At 38.5% G+C, this 25515-nt stretch overlaps 1 protein-coding gene across 1 annotated transcript; it reads right to left on the bottom strand.

Moving 5' to 3' along the window:
- Positions 1-3736: 3736 nt before the first annotated feature.
- On the bottom strand, positions 3737-21002 carry LOC114503667 (zinc finger protein 709-like). Its single transcript, XM_036034386.1, has 4 exons — positions 20808-21002; positions 6529-6655; positions 6274-6334; positions 3737-5875 (listed from the first exon to the last, which is right to left on the bottom strand). Exons 1-4 carry the CDS (start codon positions 20835-20837, stop codon positions 4315-4317), a joined length of 1779 nt encoding a protein of 592 aa, XP_035890279.1. The 5' UTR covers positions 20838-21002; the 3' UTR covers positions 3737-4314.
- Positions 21003-25515: the final 4513 nt, after the last annotated feature.

Raw genomic sequence — 25515 nt, 5'->3', positions numbered from 1 at the left:
TCTTGCCCTCTCCTTCCTTTTCCCTCTCTAAAAAGAAAATAAATAAAATCTTTTTTAAAAAGAGAAATTAGCATTTTGGTTTCAGGACTACTCTGTCCCCCAAATTACCATGACAGTTCTGGGAGAACCGAAAAAAGAAATCACTACCTAGTAAAAGGGGACATGGATGAGCCACTTCAGCAATCACCCCACCAGCATCACAAGCCAGGGACCCCCCATCCCCTCTCCTTGCCTACATCTAATGAAAACTTTCCACCGAGGCCCTGTCGAGGCTCTCATTTCCCAAAGGCTTCCACTCTAACTTCTTGAGTGCGTACTTTGACTTTAATAAGTGCCTTATTAAATCTTTTCATTGTGCTCTCAAATCCTCTCCTGTGCGGTGACAAGAACCTAGACCCCTGTACTGGTATCAGGTGGAGGACTCTCCTGGCCTCCCTGGCTGCCACCTGGCATCACAGGGAATAATTTAGACACCACAACCATTGGTTATTCAGTGGCCCCAGATACAAACTGCTCAGGTAGCAACAATTGCAGAGAAAGATGAGTCTGCAGAATCACAGGGTGTAATTGATTCTCACAAATGTAGAGAAATCCTTTCTCAAAAACTCTCTTTATCGAAAAATACTAAATGAACTTTCCCAAGATGTACCTGGTGTTTCCAAGATTGAAAAAGAAAAATCAGAGGGACTGCTAGGGGGAGGGGGGCATAAGGGGACTAAATGGTAATGGAAAAAATATAATAAAGATAATATATTTTTTAAAAGGAAATAAAAATCAGTGGAAGAAGGAACGCCACCTAACATCACTACCACGTCAGTATCAGACGAGCAGGGGGCAATACAATATGTATGTTGCAATTTGATATGGTACAGTACTAGCATAACATCTTCTCTCATTATATTAAAACAATGCAAATGTTGGCCTTAACTTGTTGCATTTTAAAATGCATTATAGTACCTAGCCCTGACCCGCATGGCTGTTGCTTGAGCATCATCCACAAAAGCAAAGGGTTGCTGGTTCAATTCCTGGTCAGGGCTCATGCCTGGGCTGTGGGCCTGGTTTCTAGCTGGGGCACATGTGAGGGGCAACCAATTGATGTTTCTCTCACACATCAATAGTTCTCTCCCTTTTTCTAAAAATAAATAAAAATAAAATAAAATAATAGACACCCACACCCCTGCAATTAACCTTGACAACTACCTTCATCCACAGTGCTTTATACTTAAACCATCACAGGGGAAATGAATAAAAGCAAGAAGGGCCACAGCTTTTAAACATTTCACCTCAATCCAGATGATACCCCGAGCCTCTGCTCATCTCTACAGCAGTGAATCAGGACAAGACATAGATTTGGTGATGTGCACCTCATCACCAAAGGACTGAAGATGCCTGGGCTTTTATTCTGTAATATTTCTAAGGCTGTGTCCATTAAATGCAAACAGAAAAGGAAGAAGTCCAGTCAGAACAGAAGAAGCGATGCACATGTGATGACCAGATCGGTTTAAGTACTATTCGTGGTGTACAGCCTAGTCCATGCTCTGGCTGTCTCCAGCCTTGGGCATCATTGGTCCTCCACTGCTCCCTGCATCATTAGCTCATGGATCATCTGGACTGGGAGCACTTCACAGAGCCTGGATCACTAGCAGAACTGCAGGGATCTGCAGTGCTGGGCACCACTTATCTTCCAAAATATCTAAACACGTCCTTCCCAACTTGTCTACATTAGGGTGATAAATTTTGGTCATGAAACAAACGTATGTTAGATGCTGCCATTGGGTATTCTTCTGAAGGAAATAGTTCAAGTTTAAAAGTTCCTCCCTCAAAGTGGGAATCCTGGGGGCACAATGACCACTGAAAATAAGGGGTCTGGCTGTCATCTGGTTCTGCCAGCAAATGCTGGGTTTCCTGATAACCGTGCAGGGCAGCCCAGCCATCCTGACAGATCCCAAGTTCAGCCTCTGGTCTAGCCCCTGGCCCTCTGGCCTCACACACTTCTGGGAAACACTGCTGCGCCCACCTGCAAGGCCCCTCTGGAAAGGCAATCCCTGCTTTGCTCAGATGCAGCCAAGCTTCCCTCAGACTTGGTCCCCTCGAAAAAATTTATATCCAGAATCCCCCAAAAGGAGCACTGTTAGTTAGACAGGGAGAACATGACATTTATCGTAGTAATTCATAACATATCTCTAAAAATGGTAAAAGATAGTTCCAAGTAAGAATATTCCCCACTTCATCTTAATATCCCTGACTAGAGCCTCTTACAAATTAAGGTTAACACCACTATATTGTTTTTAACTTGTAGAAAACAAACATTATGAATGGTGATGCAGAATAGAGTTTACCGCTTCACAGGATTCAATAAAAAAAGGCCTGTTTCCTTGAATAGAAATCACACCCTCTAACAGAGTATTTAGCACTCTATTGCTTAAAACAGTTAATAAAATATTTGTATGAGATGACTAGAGAAGTGTTTGCTGACAAAAAATGCACATAGTTTTAATGACATACAATCAAACATAAATGAAAATATTCTGAGATTACATTTACCTAAAAGTAACAATAAATACCCAGTATTCCTGACAGGAGGAAGGTGCTTACTATCCCGCTGAAAAACCAGGTCGAGCCAACTACTGCACAATGCAGTAGAGAAACAAACTCCATGTCCTTTTATCCAATGCATCATTGTAAATATGAATCAACAAAACATACCTTCCAGTACTATCAACAGCACAAGCTGTTCCCTGTACAAAGTAGGTCTTATACAGATAACACCTAGAGAAGCAAAGAATCAGACGATGGTCCCATGCATGAGAAGTTCAACTAGCTTCTAGGTGGACACAAGAAAGCTTAAGCAAAAGCCACTCTGATGGGTCCCTGGTGTGAATCTTGTGAAGAAATCACTAGAAAACTACACCTCTAAGAAATCAAACAGGCCATAGTTGAAGATATTCTTGACTGGAAGGGCAAAGAATCCAAAAAATGACCTGGAAAATGGTGCCCTATGTTAAACCTCTATGTATCATTCCGTTTCCGTATATAGTGGCTCTACAAGCTGACTAACGGGTTTTTGAGATAGGCCTTCTCTATCTCATCAAGTGAAGCTACTGGTAAAGTCTAATATGGAATCTCACAGTATAAATTCTGGAAAATCTAGTTCCTAACATTACTTACAAGGGAATATCTCCAAACATAGTTGCTATTTTTGGTCATATAACAGGTCTCTCCTCTTAAATCAAAATCTCTGCACTGTGACATGCTAGTCAGGGGGGGAAAATCACAAGATCCAACAGTAAATTAAGTTCACATGGAAATATGTTCTTTCATAAACTTAACCCATATAAATATTTATTCCATTTATTGCTAAGGAACATGGGGAAAAACCTCTTATACCAATTACCCCCACTGCAAAAGGTATTGTTAATAATAAAGGGATATATGTGATATATATATAACATATACATACTGCACTAGGATTGTCCATCACATTTCACATGGCCAGTAAAAAAAACAACCCAAACAGCAAAATTAAAAAATTGCAACTTTTAATGCCACTTTAACAAACTAAAACATCATTTAAAAAATCTGTTTCCGCCCTGGCTGGTGTAGCTCAGTGGATTGAGCACGGGCTGCGAACCAGGCATCGCAGGTTCAATTCCCAGTCAGGGAACATGCCTAGGTTGCAGGCCATGGCCCCCAGCAACCGCACATTGATGTTTCTCTCTCTCTCTCTTTCTCCCTCCCTTCCCTCTCTAAAGATAGATAAATAAAATCTTTTTCAAAAAATCTGTTTCCATATTAGAAATACACTGGAATTCACACATTAATGGGCTTCAAAGAGTCAGCAATGACTCAGTGAAAAATAACTGGTTATTAATGGTATGTCATTTTGTTGAAAGACATGTCCCAGAATTACCACACTATAATACTCATCTCTGAAAGAAACCACAGTTGACCTCTGAACAACACAGGTTTGACCGCTGTTACGCAGCAGTTCAAACACTCGACGTTAAGGGTAAACGGTCATTTCAACGTGTGACTGGGAAACCACAATTATCTGCAATTTTAAAAACTCTTCACTCTTGAAAGTTTTCTGAAACATTATATATACATAAATTAATTTCCATCAAGCCCTATCAGGTTATTTACATTTTTATTTTCTTTAGTGGAAGTCTTCACATACATCTATGTGGACCAGCTGAGATTTTTCCCACACACTTAACATTCATGAGGTTTTACCCAGTGAGTCCTCAGATGTCTGTGGAAAGGAGAGGAATAACCAAAATCTTTCCCACATTATTTACATTCACTAGATTTTATTCAGTGACTCCTCTTATGCCTTCGTAAGGACGAGCGGTCAACAAAGGCTTTCCCACATTCTTCACATTTATGCGGTTTGTCTCCATTGTGTCTTCTCACATGTAATTGGAGGTTTTTGTTACAAGTGAAGGCTTTTCTGCATTCTTTACATTTATAGGGTTTCTCTCCAGTATGATTCCTTTCATGTATTTGTAAGTTACTGTGATCTTTATAGGTTTTACCACACTGTTTACATTCATAAGGTTTCTCCCCAGTATGAGTTCTTTCGTGTCTTTGATACAAACTAAGGCAAGTGAATGCTTTCCCACACTGCTGACACTGATAAGGAGTGTTTCCAGTGTGCATTTTCATGTGTCCTTTGAGGGAGCAGGGATAACTATAGGCTTTACCACAATGTTTACATTCATAGGATTTCTTCCCAGTGTGAAACTTTTTGTGTATCTCTAAGGAACTGTAATATCTGAAGGCTTTTCCACATTCCTTACATTCATAGGGCTTTTCTGCTGTGTGAGTCATTTCATGTGGTTCTAAGGATCTGAAATATTTAAAGGCCTTCCCACATATCCTACATTCATAGGGTTTCTCTTCATTGTGAGTTCTTTCATGTCGTTGAAGACAGCTGGGGTACATGAATGCTTTATTACACTTTTTACACTGATAGGTCCTCTCTGCAGTGTGATACCTTTCGTGATTTCGGTATGACCTGAGGAGAGTGAATGCTTTCCCACACTGCTGACACTCATAAGGAGTGTTTCCAGTGTGCATTTTCATGTGTCCTTTGAGGGAGCTGGGATAACTATAGGCTTTACCACAATGTTTACATTCATAGGATTTCTCTCCGGTGTGAAACCTTTTGTGTATTTCTAAGGAACTGTGGTGTCTGAATGCTCTTCCACACTCCTTACATTCATAGGGCTTTTCTGTTGTGTGAGTCATTTTGTGTGGTTCTAAAGACTTGAAATATTTGAAGGCCTTTCCACACATCCTACATTCATACGGTTTCTCTGCACTGTGACTTTTTTCATGTATTTGAAGTTGACTGGGATGCATGAAGGCTTTACTGCATTTCTTACATGGATAAGGCTTCTCTCCAGTGTGGGCTCTCTCACATGTCTGAAGAGAAGTTGAAGAACTAAAGGTTTTCGCACACACCTTACATCTGTAAGGAGCATCTGCAGTGTGTGTGATCGTGTGTCTCTGAAGGGTTTTGAGCCACATGAAGGTTTTCCCACATTCCACACATTTATAGGGTTTCTCTCCGTTGTGAGTCCTTTCATGATTTTCAAAGCACTGGAGGTAGCTGAAGGCTCTCCCACATATGCCACATTTATATGGCTTCTCTCCATGTTTCTGATACTCAGAAAACTTGTGTCCAGTGTGACATTGGGTGTGCCTGTTACGGGCTGAGCCATCCAGGAAGACTTCGTGGAACATGCTACATTCACATGATTTTCTTCCAGGAAGAGTTTTCTTCTCCAGATTGAGATTTGGAACAAGGTTGGTGTTATCTCCACACTGACCAACATTTTTCCCTTCACAGATTCTCTCTGACATATGTCTTCTGTAAAAAACAAGAAACACATCACTAATGTTTTTTATTAGTGATTTTATATTTATTAGTAAAATATGTGAACTATATTTTTATGATTTATACTAAAAGTGTAGGTTTTGTTTTTCTCAACTTGTTCAAAATTTAATATACTGAAGGCTCTGTAAGACAAGTTTACCCTTGCTATTAATAAAATAGTGACTCTCATATAGAGGGTTTAATAAATGCTGTTTCCTACTCTTTTTTTTAAACACTGATAATTTATGTCATATATAAGAAAGCAATTTGGTGAAACTTTCTAAGATGTAATACATTTAAAGCAGCAGTTGTTTTGGTTGCTTCTTTTTAAAATTTCAAAGATAACTGGTTTTTCACATGAGACACTGCTTTCTCTTGTGAGTATGACTCACCTTCGTTTTCTTTTCTGGTTTTTATACTGATCTTCAATGTCATGATCTTCCCATACTTTACCTAAAATAGCAGACCCAGAAAAACAATTCCAAAGTATTAGAGATTATTTAAAAATTAGTATGTTCTACTTCTATGATGAGTTGTGACTATTTGTCAATGTCCTTTCTTCCCACATTATACATCTTAGAGTATGTTGATGAGTAAAAAACACGTGTGCTCTAATTGACCAAGTGAAAAGAACTTGCCATCCTTACCTACAGAAGCCAAGTTCCTGAAGGTTTCCCGCATCACATCTCTGTAGAGTTTCTTCTGTGAAGGATTCAGTAAAGCCCACTCTTCCAGCGTAAAGATCACAGCCACATCCTCAAGGATCACTGAGTCCTAAAACATTCCATAAATGCATAGAGTAAAATTTGTGGAACTGAAAGCGTGAACATCCATAATCCATTTATAAGAAGGTTACCTATGATCTATTCCCTCCAAACATTTATTATATGTCTTGATCAAAGAAACTTTCTTTCCACACTTACTTCCTCATAAATTTAATACCATCAAGAACACAGAGAAATTGTTTATATATTTTTACGGTGATCACATTACATCATTATTTCTCTAACAGCAGGATACAGCACATGTTGAGAAATGACAAAATCTATACAAATGAAATAAACAATATTATTTTAATAACATCAATGCCTTGTAAAAATTCATTCAGCTCCTTTCTTATTATTAATAATGTACAGCACTCCTAAGTTAGAATGTGAAATCTGTATTCAATGAATAATATTTACTTAAGAAATTAAAGCTTTCTGACCACCAAATATAAGACAAGCCCGTGTGGTCTTTGGTAACCCAAGTTCTAACAAGGTGCCGAGGCTGTGTCTCACTCAAGTCCTCGAGGACACAACAAGTTGTCAGACGCATCTGGCTGAATAAAAATATTCTATGGAGAAGTATTGCTTTTACCTTGTGTAATATTTACCAGTTTCAGTTCTTCTTTTCTTTCTGTATGATTCGATGAGCTAAAATGTTAATCGTGTGCAATTTAACACAAGGGCACTCTCTGAGATACGTGTTGTTAGGTGAATTTGTCATTGTAGGAATATCATACAGTGTACATGCATGAACTTCGATGGTAGGCAGAGCCTCCCATGTTCCTAAGCTATGTGGTTTCATAGATTGTTCCTAGGTTATAAGCCTGTACAGCATATTACTGTACTGAACACTGTAGGCAACTATAATACAAGAGTAATTAGTGTATCTAGATAGTGCCTTCCCTTCTGTCAGTTCTAAGTTCCCCTGTTGACTAAAGGAGCATGACATAGGACTTCCAGTCAAGATGATGGCATAGGCAGACATGGCTCACCTCTTCACACAACCACATCAAAATTACAACCAAAATAGACAACCATCACTCAGGACCATCAGAAATCTAATTGAATGGATGACTGACAACTATGGAATTAAAGAAACCACATCCATCCAGACTGGTAGGAAGGGCACAGACATGGAACAGGCTGGTCCCATGCCCACATGTGTGGTGGATAAAAATTCAGGAGGGATATCTTGGGGGCGAGGAGTCCCAGCCCCATACCAGAACCCCAAGCTGGGTGGAGAGGGACAAAGTGGGGGGAGGGGAAATGAGAACAACTGTAAAAGCATAATCAACAAAATGTAATTAAGGGGAAAAAGGAGCATGATATCAACCCTTGAGCATAGAAATCCCTCAGATAATGACACCACACATTGCCAATAGGGTATGAAAGCGTTGATGACTTCCACAACAGGGGTCTCTGGGAAGAGAAAGGCAGGCCTCTCAAGCAGGCATGAAATAGCTTGAGAGAGCAAGATATGGTACATGGATTTGTTTTATTGAGTAGAAAGTCAACTAAGGTGAGAGTTCATACGCAAGGATGGAGCTAGCATGTAGTCAACCTCTTACTACCCTATAGGATGGAGCACTAAGGCTCTCTTGTTGCCACGGATGCACATGAAGACAAGGAGAAAATAAATTATGAAGTATTAAGGATGTAAGCAATCATCAATGATTGGAATCAAAGACTTTGAATTTCTGATCCAGAACATAAATAACTTAGAAGACATCATTCCCCTGTTCACAGAAAAAAAGCACAAAAATTGGAAATTAACTTGTATTCTTAATCCATGAGATAATTTAGGGCACAGGGCAACCTGGTGTTTCCAAACTTTGGAAAGAGAAAAAATGTACACAGTATTTTGAAGTATGGCCCAAATATTTTGTTCTAAACATAAGCATTACTTTAAAAAATCTATCTTGGTGAAGAATAACGCAGAAACAACAGAGAACAAACAAGAACACAATATCCATAAACCCTCGGCAAACCAGCTTTCAACAGGAAATTTGAAAACGCATCATGAGAATGCCTTTTTTAAAAAAAGGGAGAAAGAAACAAGTCAGTGCAGTACCAATTAATTTTCATAAAATTAGTAACAGACAGCAAACTGTCAATGCAAAAAGTTCATGTTACACTAAACATGAGAAATGACAAAAATGCACACCCATACTTCACACTGAATTGGAAAAAAAATCAAAGGCAAATACAATCTATTGAAAGAAGCCAGAGGACAAAATACCTTACATATAGAAAATAAAATTTAGAACTAAATCTAGAATGTCACTTCATGAAATATGCTAGCAAGACAGCAGTAAAATGATACATTTAAATTTTGAAAGAAAAAATATATATAAATTTTGAAAGAAAAAATTTTCCTAGAATTCTGTCTCAAGCAAAATTATCCTTCAAAAATAAAGGAAAGAATGTTCTGAGATAAGAAATGAGAAAATTTGTCATGAGTACACCTACTTTAAAGGAAAATTCAAGGCCTGGCTGGTGTGGTTCAGTGGACTGAGTGCCAGTCTGCAAACCAAAGGGTTGCTGGTTGGATTCCCAATCAGGGCACATGCCTGGGTTGCAGGCCAGGTCACCAGTAGGGGTGTGAGTGAGGCAACCACACATTGATGTTTCTCTCTCTCTCTTTCTCCCTCCCCTCCCCTCTCTCTAAAAATAAATAAATAAAATATTCTTAAAAATAAAAAGTCAAGAATTCATCAAAAAGAACATAAATGATTACATTTGTCAACTAAAAATGAATGAAAGTTAAATATCTTTTGTTTTCCTTACCATAATTAATGTAACAGATGACATATTGTTTAAAACAATATAGACTTAAATTTTAAATAGTGATAAAAGGTCAATTCCCCAAGAAGAGATTGCAATTCTTCATATGCACATGATAACAGAGAATCAAACTATGTAAGATAAAAAGAATTTTAAAAGACATAGATAAAAGCACTAGTATAGCTATCAACTTCAACAACCCCTTACTATGAATTATAAATTTTAGCAGAAAGAACAACACCAAGGAGAGAGATAAACTCAATTATGCCATGTAACAAATGGATTTAATTGTAATCTATGAAATACTTCATCTGATAAGAGCAGAATACTCATTCTTCTCAAGTTCACATGGTACATTCACCAAGACAGAACACTTCTTGAGACATAAACCCACCTTAACAAATTTGAAAGAATGGCATCATACAAAATATGCTCTTACATCACAGAGGCATTCCTCTAGAAATCAATAACAGGATAGCTGGAAAATTCCCAAATGTGTGGTCATTCAAAAAGATTCTTCTGAATAACATACAGAAATTTTTTAAAAGTCTCAAGAGAAATAAAAAATTATTTTGTGTTGGGAACTGCCCTGCCTGGTTTCAGAAGCCATAACCCCCGTGGCTAAGGCTGAGTAAAGGACCTTTGTCGGGAGTGGACAAACAGCTGACCTTTGACACAGCTGGGTCGAGTGAGACACGTCTGCACAGCAGAAGTGGCTGTGGCCAGGTCTCCTGACTATCTCTTCCCATATGCCTGTCCCTATTAGCATCAGGTGGTGAGATTTTTGGACACCTGTGCTTTATAACAAAAAATTCTGCATGCCTCTAATTCTGCTTGAAATGACTTGTTAACCACAGAACAGAGACCCCTAGCAACCCTAATGTTGCCTGTTTCCCTCACCTGGAAAGTTAAGGATAGAATTAAACTATGGGCAGACTAGCTGCCAAAATGCTGGAGGAGGCAGTTGCTAGGAATGTTTAAGGAGTCACCATTCAAAAGCTCAAGATTTATTAGAACCACTACCTTTCCCATGCCCTGAGCAGGAGCAGTTATTAATGGGACCAGGTAAATAGAGGAGGAAGGACTTTTAACTTAAATATAATAATCTTAGTAAATGGAAACAAAATATGGGCCTCCCTAGATATGTAGTTAATAGATCTAGGCAAAAAATAATTTATTTAATTTAAACCATCTAATTTCTATAAACAATAACTAATTTTTAAATCACTCTTTGTACCCCCTTATTTTAGACCAATCTTTAAAACTTAGTAGATATTTAATTATAATCAGCATTTGAAAGTCTGTGCTCATATGGCTTCTTTAGCTATCTGATTAATAACCCTCTTGGTCAAAATAACCTTTGTTTAATATGCTTGATCTGTGGGACTTCCTTTACTTTTCAGTTATTTCTTTGCTTAACATAATTAATCTGTAAAATCTTCTGTACTTTTCAAAGTTATTTCTATGGTAATCGTTTCTGTTTTAATAGTCATATTATGTATTAAATATTGTATAACCTACCCTATAAAAATAAAGATTGATTTTTCCCGGAGAGTCAGTTAGGTCTGAAGAGCCTGGCTGTCCTCTGGCACCTCACCCAATGTCTTGTTTTGCCTGAGCCGTTCCTCCTTCGGGGACCCTAAGACCCGCCAAGATTGGACCCTGGCAGATCCTGGGACCATAAGCCACTTAGGAGACAAAGCTTATCTTCCTTGTAGGAGCACCACCTCTGCCCCCTTTCTCTTCACCCTGCTTGGCCCTGGGCAGATGACTGATTAGCCAATGACGAGTAAGATTACTCAAAAGAAGGACAACCTAAGACAGGCATGGTCTTGAAGGGGCCCCCAGGGAAGGACTTGGGGGGCTATAGAAAAAGGGGGTGATAGACCCTTGCCCCTCAGCTTTGACATAGCCTGACTCCTCATTCTGTCTGCAAGAAGTCTCCTAATCTCTTGGCTGCCTTACTTCCCCTGCCCGACTTAAGCCTGAAACAATGCCTTAAGCCTGAAACAATGCTGGAGGTGGGTGGGGCCCTGTGCTGGAAAGGGCTGGTTCCCTAGGGCAATCAGGTCTAAGAAAGAATGCATAAAATCCTATGAAACCTACTTTGCTAATACTCTCAATTTAAATGATAAGGGTCCAAGCAGGAAGTGAGTTTGTTCCCCAAAGTTTTATGGGCCTTTAACTACCTGACCCTGACTCAGAACAAGCCATCAGAGTTCTTTGAATGTTATCTATTGTTTAATCATTTCTGCCTGAAAATGATTGATGAGCTTTACCTATACACCCTGTATTCCTATGCAAATCGAACTCAATAAAAGCCTGTCAAGGCAAGGGTTGAGGCACTGTCCTCTTGAGAGGGTGGCCGAGGCACTCAGAGGCTTTTTCCTTTCATGAGAGAGAAGCCACACCGTCCCTTTTCCTCCACAGGACTCAGTAATCCATGTGAATTTGTCTTGTCTCATCCATAATGCCACGGACCCCAGGAGCCGGGATCCATGTCAATTTTGAACTCCACAAAATGAAGAGACAACATCAAAAGTTGTGGGATACAGCAAAAGTAATACCCAAAAAGAAATTTGTACCACTAAAGATATACACTAGCAAAAGCAAAGATCTATAATATTTAATGTGAGCATCCAACTGAGAAAGTTATAATTTATACTGGGTTATCTTAACATTACTAATGGTAGGGACCACTCAGTACAATTTTGTTAAAGCCAATTTGGAAGTTGTGAAGACTTGATTTAATTAAATTATAATTAATGAATTATCAGTTCAGAGCTTTCCTGATCACTACAGATATTTTTGAAGAATGGGTCTTATGACCATAAGTCAAGGCAGACTTTTGATTTTTACATGAGGTAAACCTTTCTCCTCCATTTTATTTCAGTAAGTCCCCTATACCTTGGGGTACCTTGCTTTAATTTATTGAGATCCCAGATATAACTGTAACTTGAGACCAAGCATTGAGAATTCCATTAAATGTTGCATATTACTGCATTACAAAACATGGTTAACAATTCAAAATTATTTTTATCATTTAAAAAACATTTTATTTATTTACTTATAGAGAGAGGGGAAGGGAGGAAGAAAAAGAGGGAGAGAAACATCAATGTGAGAGAGAAACATCAGTTAGTTGGCTCTTACACACGCCCCAACTGGGGACCAAACCCACAGCCCAGGCCTGTGACCCAATCTGGAATCAACCAGCAATGCTTCTCTTCGAAGAACAGTGCTCAACCAACTGAGCCACACAGGTCAGGGCCAAAATTATTTTTAGAGACTCAACATCCAAAGAGTGACCTTTAATCATTTTTATTTAATTCTAATTAAGTCAAACTCTCTACCATTTTCAATATCTTTTCTCCTCTTGCTCCTTTGCTCAAGTCCTTACCTGCTTTATATTTTAGGTACTAGGAAAATATCAGAGGATTGTGCAGTCTCTCTGGCCTGGTATCCATTAAAGTTTTCCTTCAGAGGGCCAAATCAGCATCATCAGGATTAGAAGCCTCACCTATGAAAATGATTGCTATATAGGACTTAAGGACCTGGGGCCTGAATCCTACTGCTGTGCCACAGACATGCTATAAATGTTGTCCCAATAACCAGAGAGTCAGGATCTGTGTTGCAGTAGAAACAGAGCCAGCAGAGGTACTTAAGGGTCCTGCTAAACTCTCTGGTATTAGGAGAGTGAACTGAGCCCACTGTCAATGAGCTGCTTTTCCCAGTCTCTTCTCTTTCTCTCCCTGAAATAACTTCTCTTTAAGATGTGACCATCAGATAGGCATACCTTACTCACACCATACAATATTTCTTTGGCCACTAAGATTCCTCTCCTGCTATCTGGGCAACCCCCAGCCTCTGTCACAGCCTCACTCTGAGGAAAGGCAATATTCAACATAAGCATCCCGCCCAGGATAATTTTAAAATTACACCATTCTAACAGTACTACTCCCAAAGGTAGATCCAACCTTGCCACATGTGGCAGTCATCATCAGCTTGCACTGTACCTTGCACTGTACCGAGTGACTCCAACAACGGTACACACAACAGCAAGCCTTGGCTCTCATCATAGACCCTTCTAATCAACTCAGGTCTGGTAACTGTAGCAGCTGACCCTGGCTAAAATCACTGTTTCCCAACCCACAACCTGCATCTAGCCTCAGCCCACAGCCAGCCACTCCAAAGAGGCTTCAGAGTTGGCATACTTGGAAACCAGCTTTGTCTCATGGGAGTGCCACACCCAAGTTACCCCATAAGGGACACACTGAGGGGGAGACTCAGTTAGCACCAGACCTCCCTAGCAGCTGCTGCTCCACTGGGGCCAAGCCCCACACAGCAGATTGTGCACATTAATCATGACCAGTTTTATCAGCTAGTCAGCATAAAAAAAGTCCCACTCACGGTAGTACCTACACCAATCCCCGCCAAACTAAGACAGAAAGGCACATAGAACCCACCCAGGAGACACTAGTAGAGCACCTGTCTCTGGTGGCCAATGCGGATTGTGCCAGGGGGCCCATATAACACTTTCAACATAAAACCACTCTTTTAAAAATGGGAGACATAATTGATCTACATAATGCATAGAAACAGAAACATAAGCAAAATGAGACAATGGCATACTTTTCCAAATTAAAGAAAAGGAAAAAGCTCCAGAAAATGAACTAAATGAAACAGAAACAACCAATCTACTAAAGAATTCAAAGCAATGGACATAAAAATACTCAACAAAATCATGGTAGAATAGATGAATGCAGTGAGAATGCTCACAAAGAGATAAAAAACATAAGAAAGACACTATTGGAACTGAAGAATACAATAACTGAAATTGAAAAAAAAATACTAGAGGGAATCAAGAACAGATTAGATGATACAGAAAAACAAATCAGTGATCTGGAAGACAAGATACTGGAACTCATACAATCAAAATAGTAAAAAGATAAAAAGAATGTTAAAGAACAAAGATAGTTTAAGAGAACCTTGAAACAACATCAAGCATACTAATATTTGCATCATAGGGGTTACAGAAGGAGAAGGGAGAAAAAGACAGTGAACCTATGTGAAGAAATATTGGCTAAAAATGTCCCTAACCTGGTGAAGAAAACTGACATTTAAGTCAGGAGGTACAGAAAACTTTAAATAAGAGAAGGCCAAAGACACCCATAACAAGATACAATACAATTAAAATGCCAAAAGTTAGAGACAAAACAGAATCTCCTTTCTTTACGCCAAGACCTTGCCACCAGAACAGTGTCATGAGGATCACTGCTAAATCTAAGCCCAAGTAAGTACAATCCAAGACAAAAGAGAAGTTGCAACCAACATAACAGAAATACAAAGGATCCTAGTGTATACTATGAACTATACACCAACAAACTGGACAACCTAAAAGGATAAATTCTTAGAAATATACAATTGTCCAAAAAATAACCAGAATGATATAGACGATCTAAACATTACGATTACTAGTAACAAAATCAAACATGTAGTATTAAAAAAAAACTCCTCCAATGAATTCTACTACTTTTAAAGAATACCTATACTTCTTAAACTATTTCAAGAAATTGAAGATAAAAATACTCTGCTAAATTTATTCTACAAAGACTGCAATACCCTGATATCAAAACTAAAGATAATACAAAAAAACCACAAACTTATATGTCTGAGGAACACAGATGCAAAATTCCTCAACATAACATAAAAAAGCCATATATGACAGACCAACAGGCACCATCATACACAACTGTGAAAAGCTAACAGCTTTTTCCCCAAGATCAAGAACAAAACAAAGAAGCCCACACTCATAACTGTAATCAGTGAAGTATTGGAAGTCCTGGACATGGCAACTGGACAAGAAAAAAAAAAATAGAATAAAAGTCATCATAATTGAAAAGGATGAAGTGAAATTGTTGCTATTTGCAGATGATTTAATACTATTTATAGGAAAACCCTAAAAACTATCAAAAAAAACTATGACTAAATAAATTCAGCAAGGTTGCAGGGTACAAAAACATACAGAAACTAAAGGCATTTCTACACACTAATAACAAATGATCAGAAGGTGAAATAAGGAAAACAACATAATTTACAACTGCATAAAAATAACTAGCAATAAATTAAATCAAGGAGGCAAAATGCTCCAAATCTTAAACAATAAGGCATTGATAAAAAATTTGAACACAACAAACATTTATATAAGGATATACCACGCTCATGGATTGGAGGAATTAATATGTTTAAGTGTCTATCCCACCCAAAGCTTCACTGCATCCCTATCAAAATAATAATGGCATTTTTCAAAGAAATAAAACAAATAATTCTAAAATTTATGGAAACACAAAAGACCTCAAATAGTCAAGGAAACACTGAGAAAGAAGAACAAAGCTATAGTATCAGTCTCAATGATTTAATGTATACTACAAAGCTTTAGTGCTCAAACAGTGTGATACTGGCACAAACGCTGATGAAATAGAACAGAATACAAAGCACACAAATTAACCCAAGCTTATATATATGGTTGATTAATCTACAATAAAAGAGGCAGGAATATGCAGTGGGACAAAGACAGTGTCTTCAATCAGTGGTGATAAGAAAACTGAATGGACACATGCAAAAAACTGATCATGAACCACATTCTTACACCATATATAAAAATAAACTCAAAGCAAATTAAAGAATTAAATGTAAAACTTGGAACAATAAAACTCCAAGAAGGACACACAGTCAGTAAGCTCTTTGACACCAGTCTTAACAATATTTTTTGGATGTGTCTCCTCGTAGAAGGACAAGAGCAAAAATAATCAAATGAGAAGACGTCAAACTAAAAAGTTTTTCATTGTGAAAAAAAAATGAACAAAATGAAAAACAGCCCACTGAGTGGGAGAACATATTCAAAAATGATATATCAGATGAGGATTTAAAATAAATACATAAACTCAAAATTTTTTAAATCCGATGAAAAAATGGATAGGTGATAAGAATAGACATTTCTCCAAAACATACAGATAACCAGAGACATGTGAACAGATGCTCATCAATAATCATCAGAGAAATGCAAATCAAACCACAATGAGAAATCACTTCACCCCTACCAGATGGCTACTATAAAAATTCAAAAAACTACAAATATTGGCAAAGACTCAGAGAAAAGGAAACTCATGCACTGTCTATGGGACTGTAACTGGTACAGCCGCTATGGAAAACATTACAAAAATTCCTCAAAAAATTAAAAACAGAACTACTGCACAATCAAGGAATTCCAATTTGGAGTATTTATATGAAGAAAACAAAAACACTAACTCAAAAACATATGCACCCCTATGTTCACTGCAGCATTACCTACAGTAATGGCTAAGCTAGGAAAGCCACCTATGTGTCCAAAGATAGAGGAATGGATCAAGAAGGTTTGACATTTACATATAATGAAACATTGCTCAGTGATAAAAAAAAGTGAATGGAAAGCTTGCCATTTGCAAAACATGGAAGGACCTAGACAACATTAAGCTCAGTGAAATAAGTCAGACAGGCAAAGACAAATACCAAATGTGAAATTCAAAAAAATTAAAATAAACCAAATTAACAAACAAGTCATAGAAACACAGACTCATGGAAACACAAAACTGCTGGCTGCCAGGGAGAATTGGGGCAAAGGGGATGTGTGGAAAAGTTACAGAGAAATAAGAGGTACAGATTTCCAGTTACAAAATAAGTAAGTCAGAGGGATGTAATGTATTGCACAGGGAATACGGTCAGTAAAATCATAAGAACACTGCATGGTGATAGTTCCTAGATGTATTGTGGTTGTCACTACATAAGGTGTCAAATGTCAAATCACTATGTTGTACACTTGAAAATAATATTGTATGTCAAATACACTTTAATAGAAAATAAAAGTCTTTAAATTTTTTATTTTGAAATTAAAAAATTTTAAAGCTTTAAAAAGGTTTTTTTAACAGAATAAAAAATGCCTGTACTTTTGGGAGTGACCATCTGATAGACTTACCTCACAGGGTCTAATTATTCTAGTACCTGACCGAGCCAAACTCATGTCAAGAACTGTTTCAGCCACAATTTCACTCAAAGACACATATAGGTTCCAGTCCAGACATGGACCCAAAACCACTATAAGGAAGGCCCCATGTCCATACTCAGGCCCCCAAAAGACAATGAATTATCAAAACTTAAAACTCAGAGTGCCATGCACGTAGAACCCAGGCTTGGCAGTGTCAACAACGTAACACAGGCAGCATGGCGCACAGGAGAAGCACCCCAGAAAGGAACAGTTCATAGTCCCTAACTGTCTGAGGTTTCTCATCAAGCTGCCCAGATAAGAAGTGCTTGGGGAAACGTGAGGGTTGAGGCTTAGGTGTTCAGGAAACAAACATCCAACTTGGATCCACAGTACTCATGACAAGAGCAAACACCAGTAAAAAATATATGCATTATAGCACTAGCTTGTTTTTATGTAAAGAAACACTAACAGAAAATTCTACAAATAATCAAAATTGGTTATTTCATCAGGGTGGCTACAGTAAAAGGCTGGGACTATACTAGGATATGCAGGCAGCAAGTCTTCTTAAGTTAGTTACCTAACTTAGGTATTTCCATGTATTATTTATTTACAACAAAGATATTTATATATGACATATTTTCTAATCACTAACCACCATATTTAACATTTACATTTTAAAATTAATTTAACTTTTTTGCCCTTGGCTGATGTGGCTCAGTGGATTGAGTGCCAGCCTGCAAACCAAAAAAGGCCGCCTGTTCGATTCCCAGTCAGGGCATGTGCCTGGGTTGTGGGCCAACCCAGGGAGCATAAGAGAGGCAACCACACACTGATGTTTCTCTCCCTCTCTTTCTCCCTTCCCCTCTCTAAAAATAAATAAATTAAATCTTTAAAAATGAAATTAATTTAACTTTTCCACAAAGAAAACCACTCCCAAATTCAATCTTTTAATCATTTAAGAATACACTACTGCAGAGCATCAGAATCTTCCAAATCTTTCTGATAAAAACAAATGAGGTACATTCTAATATATTTAACTCTGAAGATAGTTATATAATGACTACCTGCATTAGGGGTTTGTAATTAAACTCCTCCCCCAAAATGAATTAGAAATTCCAAAGATTTCCATGTTTTGAAGTGTTTTCCTAAAATCAAAGAATATAGAAATTCAATATAGAAATTGCTTTTCCTTATATCCATTTAGATAGGAATTCATTTGCCTTAAAATTAGTATAACCTTTTAATAGTCAAACTTTTCTAGAGATATAAACATATAAATAATAACCAAAAAAATGGAAAAAGCATCTGAGATACTTATCTCACATCTTTTGGTTCTCTTGCCTAAATAGAACCAAAATTCTATCAAGAACCAAAATTCTATCAATTATAGAATTCCCTTGTTTTACATGGTGTCTCTCAACTTACATACTAAAAGCCCAAATGCTAAGGTAAACTAAAAGAAAAGAGCTGTAATATTCAATGGAGAAAAAAAAAATCCAAAGAAAAGAAACCCAGATCTTGGAATCAAAATACATCAGTCTGCTTCCCTAGAGGTCAGAAGGAAAACCCATGTTAAAAAAATTGAATCTATTCCCGATGTGAATGAAAAGGGTCCTGGGCAAAGCTCAGTGAGGAAAGTCACCTCACTGGTGATCCTGTGATCTGATCATAAATTTGTAACTGGGTGTGTCAGGAAGGGTCATCCAGCCTCAGGCCTCATAGCCCTACTACAAGCTTAGAAGACCTTTGAAATGTGAGAGGTCTTTTTCAGACCCCTGAGCTGTAACGACCCTCAAGGGAGCACATCATCTTAATCAGTGTCCTGTAATCCAGTCCTGGCCTTGCAGTCTTTCACCTTCATGTAATCTTCTTTGTGTTCCCTCCTTAATATCAAAAGTGGTAAAAGAACTGCAAACTGTCATTCTCAGGAGCAATTTCTAGTCTGTTGGGATCTTGCTTCCAGGCCTATCCTGGGTTTAAGTCAAACAAATTATTTTTCCACAACTTTGGATGTTTTTATGTTAACACCAGATTTGGGGTTCAGACAACCCCAGCTGAGACAAAACGCCCAGAGCAGGTCAGTGGGTGGGGAAGGAGGGCGGGGACACCTGAGCAGGCCCAGGATCTCCTCTCGGAGCTCCACCCACCCTCCCTGTCCTGTAAGCAACGAAGCGCTCCCTCCCCCAGGCATCCACTCTCACAGTAAGGAAACTCCAGCCTGTTTTAGTTTAAGATTCTGACCCAAATTACACCCCAATTTCATGAACCATTGGTCCATGAGATAAAACACCTGATGTTCACACTTCCTCGATGTGCACAAACTATAATCTGAATGCAAAACAACAAAATCTAAAGCCTAAAAAGCCATAACTATGACCTCAGAAAGGGCATCATCACTAACCCCCTTTCCCACCTCTGTCTGCGCTGTTTCCCATTCCCCAGATGCCTTGCATGCCCAACTTTCCAGGCTCCGTGGCCTTTCTCAGTTCTGCAAGACAAAGCCCTGGAATTATATATTAAAACTCCGAAAATAAAACTAACATTAGAAATCTACTATACATGCTCCGAAAGAGTGAAAGAATTCTACAAAAATAGAACTGAAGCACTGCAATATTTTAATTTTTTCTGAGTTCACACCCTTCGTGTCTGTTTGGAACTATTTTATGCTGTCTTTCAAGCTCTATTAATTACCTTTACCCTTATTGAAAATAAATGATGCTTAAATTACTAAATGTTTTCAGTGAGAAAGCCAGGGAGGGGCAGTGCTGACAGGGGAGAACAGCCAGGAAAGTTTCCAAAGAAAGAATCTTGACCCGAAGGACTTCCCCGAGGATGTCTGTGCCCAGGAGAGGTCCTAGGGGACGACCAACTAAGATCTCATCCATGTCTTCCAGATAGTTATTGTCGCTTTCCTCTCGTGTAAAATATCCACAACAAAGATAAATTGTTAAAAATTACTTCTTTTTTATTAGTATTTACTATTTTTTGAAAAGTCAAATTGTGACTCCAAGACCTATACATGGCATTGAGAATTTGAGGAGGGATTTGGAAATTTGGAGATGTATTGCCATTTCTAGGAACAATCAGCGTGGGAGAACAGGATGTTGGATTTGAGAAATGCTTCCCAAATAGTTCGAAAACTCTGGGTGGGGAAAACTGTTATCCCAGAGGTTAAAAGAAGACCGCAGCTCCTCCGGCTTAGGAATCCCGGAAACCAAGTCGGAGCCGGGTCCAGGTCGCTCTCGCGTCCGCAACCTCCACTCTTGATCACCTTGATCACGGGGAAGACGGGTCGTGCCTCGGACGTTTCCAAGGGGCCCCTCGTCCCCAGCATAGGACCCCAGCCAGGCACACTCACCATTTCCCAGTTTCTGGGATCTCCCTGCATGGTCCCTTCCGCTCCCGCGGCGGGCACCAGTCACAGCAGGACTGACGTTGCAGCAGAGGCGCCTACACCGTTTATGCCCGGTTGAGACTCGACCCAAGGAAGCCAGGAAAGTCCACAGGTTTGTTGAGCTGCCACCTGCCCTGCTCCGCCCCTGATTGGACAATTCTCAAGGACCCACCCCCTATATTCCTTGAGCGACAACTGAAGAAACGGCTCAGATGGCTAAGCAGAACCAGCTTCCGCTAGTGGGCGGGATCATCCTCTTCAGGGACGTTTCCTTTTTTTTTTTAAATCAACATACGAACTAACAAAAGTCAAAGGTATAGTCAAACACACACTTTTATTAGGAGAAAAAGTGACTAGAAGGAATTTTATGTTAAACACCTTACAGTAACCTACTTGGCAGCTGCAGTTAACTGATCTCTGTTGCTGTGAATACAGCTCACGCACAGGTATGAACGATTTGTATATTTTTTCAAATACCCACTGAACACTACCATATATTAAATTTGGAAAAGAATGTAATTGACGATCCCCAGGTATACTTCAATTTTGTTGATCTTTTGGACGAGGTCGTGTAAAGAGACAGGTATGTGTTTTTGGCTCATCAATCATGCCATGAACCCAGCACAGCCTGTTGGACACCGAGTCTCCTCCACCCCTCTTCAGACATCGGACGGCTTTGGGGTAGTTGTTTGCAAAAGTTCTTTGCGTGACATTACATTCCTGTCCTCATTGTGTTCGTGGAAGTATTTAAGCACTAGATCTGCTTGTGCCCTATTTGCGTTTGTTGGGGTTTGGGAGTTGCCTCGGGGCAGAAAGAGCAGGCTCAGCTATCAAAGATTCTCCTAGCGCCAAGACAAGGACTGGACTGTGACCAACCCTAGGATCGTTTGCTTTTAAACAAAACTTCTTCCTGACTCTAAAGAAATAGTGATGTATTCCTGCAGCTTATTCTGAATGGGGACACAGATGCGCATAGGGAATTCCAGATGTTGTAATGCTCTTCTCCTCAGCAAAAGGGCCCACCCAGACCAAGCCAGACTGGTACCAGAGGGAGGGAAGTCCTCCGTGGGTCAGAGGGTGGCAAACACACTTAGAAATGTTAACCCTACGCACACTCCTGCAGGGTCCTCGGCGATACATCTGGCCTTTCTTCCATTCCTGTCTCACTCTCCCCACTCCATCACTTCTGTCTGCCAGGATCACTTCAAAATAAACTACATTTATCCCCCTCCCCCACACACAAAAAGTGTCTATGGCTTGGAAAGACGTTCATGATATATTGCTAAATTAAAAGGAAGTGTGAGCCCTGGCCAGTCTGGCTCTACTGGTTGGGCGTAGTTCTGCAAACCAAAAGGTAGCAACTTCAATTCCTGGTCAGGGTACACATCTGGGTTGAGGTTCTGTCCCTGGTGCATGGGAAGGGCAACCCGGTCAATGTTTCTCTCTCATATTGATGTCTCCCTCTCTTTCTCCCTTCCTTCCCCTCTAAATAAATATATATTTTAAAAAAATAATAACTGTGAAACAAAAAATGTTTACAAACACTTAAAAATGACTTTACCATATACAATAAAGAGTCTGGCTCAATTCTGATGTTTGTTGACAGTGTTTAGACTTCCACCCAGCCCATCTCCACCTCCACACCTGTGGAGGTATTTTAGCTAGAGGCCCATGGCTTCCCAAACATTTGGATCTGGTGGAAAACTTGAACCGGGCAGAGCCACATGGACACAGGCACTCTTCTGTGGACAATCATAAGCTTGAGCTGCGTTCAGTAAAACTTACAGGTGTGCATTTTAAAGTAGGGGACATTTATTTTTCATAATTTTTGAGTGTGTGCCTAGAGATTTTGTAGTGTAAATGGTTATGATATCAGTAAGGCAACTGAATTTCTATTTTCACCAACATAAAAACAATAAAAGATTTTGGAAAATGGGATTATGTGAAAACTCATTGGTTCAAAACTTCTAGTTATTTATACATTTGGGTTTTTTTTTCTGTTCATTGAGTTTTTAATTCTAAAAATTTACACACCAAATTATTGTACACCAAAATGTTAATGATCATTGCCTTTCAGTGGAGGGTTATCAGTAACATTTTTTATGTTTCTACCTTGCACATAATTATTTATATATTTGAATAACTTTATTGAAGTATAATAGCCATGCCATATAATGCATCCCTTTAATGTGTACAGTTCAGTAGAAACACAGTATGGGAATAGCTAAAACAAAAAAAGACAAAAATAAAAAAACCAGTGTAGTCCCAATCACTGAAATTTTCCAAAAATTCAAGACAGAAAACTGTTAATCGAGGAAGCTCACATGACACTAAACATAATAAACAACAAAACAACACAAAAATCACACAGGATTTGCTCTCACATCACAGAGTCATTAATCTAGGAACCAATAACAGGACAGCTGGAAAATCTCAAATTTGTGGTCATACAACAAGACACTTTTAAATAATATATGGAATTCAAAAAGAAGTCTCAAGAGAAATTTAAAAAGTTACTTTGAACTCCATAAGAGAAAAATACATCAAAATTTGTGAGACACCACAAAGGCTATAATGCCCAGTGTTTCTTTATGTCACCAAATATACCAGCAAAGAAAAAACCTATAGTCATTAATATGAATACCCAACATAGAAAATTATAAAAGAGAAAGCTAATTAAACCCAAAGTAAGCAATATAAAATAGAAATCAAAAAAGTAATTGATGTAATTGTGGGAGGTTGATTTAAAAGTTAAAAGAAAAATAACAGTTTCTTTGACAGAATGAATAAATAAACAGCTACTAAATATAACTAAGAAAAGAGGGAAGGGATTACAATATAAAGGAATTACAGGAGTAATTACAATATAAAGCCATCACCCACATGGGTAACTCCACGAGGTGTGAGAAGTGGTCACTGAAGCTTTATAATGAAAGAGTCTTTGAGGACATGACCAGGTGTACCTGCTGTGTGACAATTTAAACATTCTGGAGTCTGCTGCTCTAGGGGTATGCACTCATTGGTTGTTTCTTGTATGTGCCCCGACCAGGGATCAAACCCACAACCTTGGGTATTGGGATGATGCTCCAACCAAAGTTGGCAGTTTGCACAGCACAAATAGACTTAAGCATATTTGTAAACAAGGAATATGTTGCAGCACAAACACACAAAAAGTCATCTAGATAACATGGGGGATTCTGAGAGTACTGTAGTTATTTCTTCATGATGTCAAAAAGGTTGTGGCATGTTGTTCATTAAAATAGTTATTTTTAAAAAAAGTAACCAGGGCATCAGGACCTCACATGTTTTGGGCAATGGTCCATCTCCCTTTTGCAAGTCCCTTTTTTTCAACATATGCATGTCCTAAATATCAAAAGACTGTCCACAATTGAGAATGTCATGAATGTGATGTCATACCTGTTCTGGAGCAAGGCAAATGCAGTTCAGATCTTACCTACAGAGACTGGGTGTAGCAGCAATGGTGTTGAGGTTCCCTGAGGGTAACCAGGTAAAGCTATGTCATGTCCCTTCTTAAGGTGAAGCCCAACTGTGCTAAACAGGCTGTTAAAATAGGTATTCAACAGGACAGGCTTATCCAAATATATCATAGCAGAATATGTACCAGTTGCTTAGTAGATGGAGTCAGTAATTTTCATAATGTTAGAAAATAGAAATACAAATTTATTTGGTAAAAGCACTACGTCAAGATTGAAGGGATCCAGTGTGAGGAGTCATTCATTCTTTCTAGGTTTAAAAACAGGCAAAAATTCATCTGTTCAAAGTATAACTGGAGAAAATTACTTCCTTTCAAAATTTTTATTTATTGATTTGAGGGAGAAAGAGTGAGAGATTTGTTCTTCCACTTGCTTATGCATTCATTGGTTGTTTCTTGTATGTGCCCCGACCATGGATCAAACCCACAACCTGGGGTATCGGGATGATGCTCCAACCAACTGAACTACCCAACCAGAGCTGAGAAAAATCACTTCTTTTTATCAAGTTACTTATAACAGTTTTCAATTCTTGAAGGCCATGTTTAATTTACACTGGGCCATACTAATTAACATTACTAAATGGTAAGGACCATAGAGTCTCATTTTGTGAAGCCAATTTAAAGTGGTAGACTTAATTTAATCAAATTTTAATTTAGACAGTATTGTTTCAGAGCTCTCTTGCTCACTAAGGATATTTTAAGAGAGTGGGTTATATGACCATAAGCCAGTCAAAGCAGACTCTTGATGTTTAAAATAAAGTATAACTCTTTCTCCTCCATATTAATTCAGAAATTCCCCTAAGATCACAGGGTACCCTGCTTCAATTTATTGAGATCCCAGTTATAACTTGAGACCCAACATTGAATTGTATGAAAGATTGTGTATTACTATGTAACACAAGATGGTTAACAAGTCAAAATTATTCTTAGAGACTCAAAATCCAAAAAGTGCCCTTTATTTTTTTTTTAATCTGTAAATTCTTTCTGTATAGTTTGGATTTTCAATTGGAGCAAATTGTTTATCTTTTTAATTCTTGTTTCTTTTCTCATGCTGTTGTCTATTTTTTTTTATTTTTTGCCACTATATAAATATCAAGGGAGTGTGTAATCTGCCAACTCTGCTACTCAAAATCTTTTTCCTCCAAGGGTCTCAAATCACTAACACAAGGTTTAGAGGCC

The sequence above is a fragment of the Phyllostomus discolor genome, chromosome 8, assembly GCF_004126475.2.
Source record: "Phyllostomus discolor isolate MPI-MPIP mPhyDis1 chromosome 8, mPhyDis1.pri.v3, whole genome shotgun sequence".
In the NCBI taxonomy this organism is placed as follows: Eukaryota; Metazoa; Chordata; class Mammalia; order Chiroptera; family Phyllostomidae; genus Phyllostomus; species Phyllostomus discolor.
Note: the sequence above shows the minus strand (reverse complement) of the source record. Positions and strands in the feature narration are given on the sequence as shown.